The sequence below is a fragment of the Chenopodium album genome, chromosome 18 (assembly GCF_948465745.1).
Source record: "Chenopodium album chromosome 18, dcCheAlbu1.1, whole genome shotgun sequence".
Classification (NCBI taxonomy): Eukaryota; Viridiplantae; Streptophyta; class Magnoliopsida; order Caryophyllales; family Amaranthaceae; genus Chenopodium; species Chenopodium album.
The window spans coordinates 41757694-41763774 of record NC_137851.1 but is presented as its reverse complement, the minus strand read 5'-3'; the positions used below and the strand labels follow the sequence as shown (position 1 = coordinate 41763774).

The following is a 6081-nucleotide window of genomic DNA, read 5'->3' as shown; positions in this document are numbered from 1 at the left end:
AAAAGAAAAGATCCTGCAAAATAAAAACTAAGGAAAACAAAAGGTGCCTATACTAGAATTATTGGGGAAGATAAAAAAGGTCACGAGATCTTGTCGTTGAAGCTCGCCTTGTGTCTTTTGCTTGATCATCACCCGGTCTTCTTGCTAGCTAGAGGCAATGGGATCTTGTTTGCTTCTACGAGATCTTGAATGAGATTTTGAAATCTGTAACATTCTTCCGTGGTATGACCATTTCCTTGATGGTACTTGCAATAAGAGTTGGGATTCCATCTTGAAGATCGCTTTTCTGGTGTTGGATCTTCAGTAGGGCCAATAGGTTTGATTAATCCTCGATCATAGAGACGATCAAAAGCAACATCATAGGTCATTCCAATTGGTGTGAATTCTCTCGTAGGTTACTTTTTAGGTCTTTTATTATCCATGGCTAAGACCTCATTAAGATCATAGGTACTAACCTTATTACTAGAGTAGGTGTTTTCGGAAGAAGAAGGATTATCGTTCTTCTTTCCTTTCCATCCACTGTTGTTACTATTGTTAGTAGCTTTTTGTTTTGCAAGGTCATCTTCAATGTCAATGCCTATGTTATATACGGCCTGGAAAGTATTCAAGTTGTGTTGATATTTCAAGTGCTTTGAATAATTTTCTTGGAGGTTCATGATGAACATCCTTACAGACTCCTTTTCAGTATGAACTTTAACCATATTAGCGGAAGTTTCCCTCCACTTGTTGAAGAAAGAAGTAAATCCTTCGTTTTCTTTTTGTCTCAACATCTCGAGTTCTCTATGGTCAGTCTCAACTTGAATGTTACACTTGTATCCATCAATGAAAGCGTTTATTATGGCATCCCAAGAAGAGGTCTCTTTCTTTTCAAGGGAAAAGAACCATTGTTAATAAACGGTTTCAAGAGATAGTGAGAATAAAGAGTGAAAGACTTTCCTATCAATCCCCTTAATGTTCATTATGGTTTCAAAAGCCCTTAAGTGGAAATAAGGGTTGTCAGTTGGTTTGAAGCTAGGGATGTCATTGGCATTGAACTTCTGCGGAAGAAGCTCCTTATCAACTGAGACCCCTTGTGAGCTAATGTCCTGGAACTTGTAGTCGTTGGAGAGCTTGTTCAAGCTTTCCTCCATTCGTTGCATCTGTTGCTGTTTTGCAGGGTCATTGACTTGAAGAGCCATAGCCTTCATCATTTCAGTTACATTGGCTAAGTTTTGCCAAAGTTCATTGCTTCTTCTTGAGTTGCCATTATCCTCTTAGCTTTTCTCTTTTGACGAATTGGTTTATCAAAAAGTAAGACTTGAACAAAAGCGTTGTCCTTGATTAGCCGTCCTTCTCTTCTTGACCAAGTATTGCGGAAAAGGGATTTATGAATATTTATTGTTAATTGTTTGACTGAAACTCGATTCAACATGCATAGATGGAGAAAGATCATGGAAGAATAAGGGGAATGATATGTATGGAGCAAGCATGTGGAGAGTGGAAAGATGATGTAGATGGAGAGATGTGGAAGAATTTAGGAATAGAGTGGACCCCCAACTCAAATGACAGAAAGAACGACTCATGCATGAACCTAAGATATGGTCAAGGTGAAACATATATATAAAGTGTGTGCTTTGACGGTGAGTGACAGTGACATGCTTTGACGCTTGTGTAAGACCATGAGACTATGTGCTTAGACTCAATTAAGGACTAAATATAGCTTCTGTCGTTTAATAAATTGATTAATTAGACTCAACGTGAGGACTCGAGCAGAAAACTGGACCGTCGCTTAAACAACGGGACTGTCGCCAAACGCCAAGACCAGCGCGATACGACAACGCTGGACACTAGCGTGTCGCGCCACAGGCATTACTCTTGCGCCATTACTGGAACATTAGTCAGGGTCTGTTTTTAGTGTTTTACTCTAAAAGGACAAACCTATAGTCGTACTAAGTCAAGTTTGATCAATTTATTTAGACTTTAATTACTTATATTTATTTATTAATTAATTAAGCAAATTCCTTTAGTCAGTAATTAGTTTATTTAGACTTATTCACAAGTCAAACTGTAACACCCTGTCTAAAACAGAAGGCGAGACGTTAGCGGAAATAACTTCAAGACGGTAATGTCACTCTAAAGGTTACTAAAAAAAATAAAGGGAAGAAATAAATAACTGACATAAAAATATTTAAGTGAAAGAAACCTCAATAAACATAGAAAACTTCAAGCGAGGCAGAATAACCTCAAATCCAATTGTCCCAAAAGATATGGTCTAAAGATAACATAGGGAAAGTCTATAAAACTGTTAAGAAACAAACTAAACACTTTGCTCTCAGCCCAGACTCAACAAAGCTACTTTTCACCTGCAAATAACATTTAGGTTCCACAATCAGTGGGGAGTAACTAGCAATTCTCCCAAAGACAAAGAGATCACATAGCAAGAATTAAGATAAGGTAAGAACAAAGAAGGCATATGAAAAAAAGTCATAAGACATGAATTGGAAGAAAATAAAGATATTAGGAAGAAACTATTCAATGGAAAATAGGGTTATTTAGTAAATTAAAACTTGAAAACGGAATAAAATATTTGTTAAAGTTCATATAATAATTAAAACAAGCAAGACAGGTTAAACAATTTAGTAATAATATTTATATCATAGAAAAACAATTTGACTAAAGTAGGATCGAACTCTAGTGGAAGCCCGCAGTCCACTCCCTAAGTCAGGCGAACCTCCAGTCAACTCACAGGAGACTGTGTCTAAGAATGGCAAAACTCCCGGTGCCGGATAGAAGCCAAATATGGTCTTACACCTCCGAACCTCCCGGACGACAACAATTAACCCAGGTTATACTACTTGAATCCCGCAACCAAGTAGTTGGCATGTTCTAACCATTAGAATCCCGCAGTCCAATGGCTCCTAACTTACAGTCAATATAAGAATCGATAAAATAATATAATTTTAAATAAAAAATTATCAATGATCAGCAGAGATGCCACATATGGTCTTATACTCAAGAATTAACAAATCAAACACCGCAACATGCATAGGTTAAATAGTGTGTTACCAACACCATGAGAAGACTTTTAATTAGAAATATGCACATTATAAACACACATATACATGCTGTCCAATTTTTACAAATTGCAAGTACATACTTTTAAAAAAAAATCAGAATAATTAGATTATTGCTCTAAAAGTTATCAAACTTGCATACATTGACCTTCACATTGATACAAGTATTATAAAGTGTAATAAGAGACATAACAAGGTTTAATCATGATTATATACCCTAAACTAATCCCAACCAACAGCTTCCATAAAAGTTCAGACACCCCAATATTATCAAGCTAAAGTTCACCTACTTAGATTACTAGTCATTGTACCAATTAATAAATTGAAAATACAATACATAATATGATTACATGAACTCCTAGAATGATTTATAAAGTGATAATCAGAGTACTATACTCTCACTATTTTTATAAGAATAGCATACAGTAGTTCGCTCCACCTCACTCCACGAAACCGAAGATACAACCTCTCAGAACAACAATTATATTAGCTACAATTATCACCCAACAAAACTAGAAATTAAAGCAATTAATTTGGTCACCATTAACCATGAAAGTCAACTCCACACTAAACATATCCCAATGAAATTTGAAGGTCCAAAAAGCATATGACACCAACGAGAATTACGAAGCAACAAGTGAACAGAAAACTTGGTAATTAACTAACATGATCATCAGATATTACATAAGTTTTAATCCTTGATATTTCGACATACAAAGCTGGGAATGTAGCAGTCCCATTAAACACGCATGTAACACAAAAATCAATTGGAAAACAGTTCACAAATCATCTAATTAAAAATCAGTTTCTATAACGATCGTACTAGTTTTTGGCATACGACTTTCTCAATTGTTCTAGGCCTAAATCATTCATTCTAAACAGGTGAAATCTAGTCTAAGGTATAGTACTAGTTACCTTGAAAATAGAGTGCAAGAACGAGTACAAACGAGCCCCAACGAACAAGGATCGAAACTCCAAACGCCCTCCAATGGAAACCCGTTACTTTGTGGATTTTTTTGTGAGAAATTTTGTGAGTTTAGAAACTAGAATGCAGCAAGAATAATGTAATATGGCTGGGAAGCGTGAGGGTAAAATAGAGGGGAAGGAGAGAAGTTTGAGGGTTAGGCAAAATTAAAGGGATTGGGGGTTACAATCATCAATAGAGAGGTAATTAGAATGGGGGTTACACAAGAAGCATTAGCAGCCAGCAAACCCTTGAATCTCTCCCTTTTACGTGACATAGTACAACGGGTCAACATTAGGGATGGCAGTGGATCTGGACCCGGCCCGGATCCGTGGATCCAGATCCGTTTTTCACGGATCTGGGTCTTCTAATTTTGGACCCGACGGATCCGGGTCGGATCCGGGTCCTGCTGAAAAAAAACGGATCTGGATCCGGGTCTGGCCCCCAGACCCGGATCCAGATCCGTTTACCCGTTTTTTTTAAAAAAACATAAAAATTGTTTGTTTCATTATTAAATATGTTGACAATGTTAGTATTGATAAAGCCCTTTCAAGATATGAATTTTGGATGCCTCATATCAAATTCACTAGCTATTACTAAAATCGTACCTTTATCGTTATTTATAATTCATATTTCAAAATATAAATGTATAAGTTGGTACCTTTGTGTTTTTAGATTTGTTGTATAACTAAAATTTAGGTTGAACTTAATAACCCCCGACGGAAGTTTTAAATGCATTTTTTTACCCAAATATTAATTTTTTGCAAAAAATTAGGCAAAATATATATTGGACCCGTTTTGGACCCAGATCCGGACCCGGATCCGTTGGACCCGTCGGATCTGGATCCGGGTCTTCATTTTCCAGACCCGACGGATCCGGGTCGAATCTGGATCCTAGATACAAAAACGGATCTGGATCCGGGTCCATCCAGACCCGGTCCAGATCCGACCCATTGCCATCCCTAGTCAACATTAGTGAGTAATATAGTTTGGTCGGTCCAACAGTCTAGTATACTAATTCGCACGCTTAACTTAAAATTACTGCTACGACGAACCAGCACTATGACGATCAATACTCAAAATAATATATTATTTTTATTACTTAAATATGAAAATAAAATTCGTATTAATCTAAAGAAATTATTAGTATAAATATACATTTTTAAAATACCTAAGTCATAAACAATATGGGGTATTAAAGTCACCCCTACTCACAAAAAGTTTCGTCCCCGAAACTTGCAAACAAGCATAACCAATTCAACACTAAAAATAATAGAGGTAAAAGAAAACAGACAGAATTAACTAAGTACCTGCTTCGAACAACTCAGGGTATTTTAGTCGCGTTGACTCTTCGGTTTCCCATGTGGCTTCCTCATACTTTTGACTTCTCCACAAGACTTTCACTAAAGGAACCACTTTTCTTTGAAGAACTCGATCCTGACGGTCGAGAATTTGAACTGGTCGCTCCTCAAAAGTCAAGTTGGGTTCAACCTTAATTGTCTCAACCGGGATCACATGAGATGGATCACTACGATACCTCCGTAACTGTGACACATGAAATACGTCATGAACCTTTGACAACTCTGGCGGTAATGCCAACCGGTAAGAAACTTCTCTGACCCTTTCAAGGATCTCATAGGGACCTACGTACTTTGGACTGAGCTTCCCTTTCTTACCGAAGCGCATTACACCCTTCATCGAAGACACTTTCAACAAAACCTTGTCCCCTACTTCATAGGCAACATGTTTTCGCCGAAAATCAGCATAAGATTTCTGCCTATCTTGTGCAGCTTTCAATCTAGCACGGATCAGCTTTACCTTTTCAACAGTATCTTAAATCAATTCTGGCCCTAGAACCAAAGAGTCGCTAATGTCGCTCCAGCAAGTAGGACTACGACACTTCCTCTCATAAAGAGCCTCATAAGGAGCCATCTGGATACTAGCCTGATAACTGTTGTTGTAGGAGAATTCTACAAGACTTAGAGATGTCACCCATGACTGCTGAAACTCTAAAGCATAAGCACGGAGAATATCCTCTAGAGTCTGGATAGTCCTCTCAGTCTG

The 6081-nt window shown here is 37.4% G+C and overlaps 1 protein-coding gene across 1 annotated transcript; it reads right to left on the bottom strand.

Annotated features, from left to right (window-relative positions):
* Nucleotides 1-5319: 5319 nt before the first annotated feature.
* Nucleotides 5320-5715, bottom strand: LOC145592155 (uncharacterized). The gene has a single exon (XM_081648616.1). It carries the CDS (start codon nucleotides 5713-5715, stop codon nucleotides 5320-5322), a length of 396 nt encoding a protein of 131 aa, XP_081504742.1.
* Nucleotides 5716-6081: the final 366 nt, after the last annotated feature.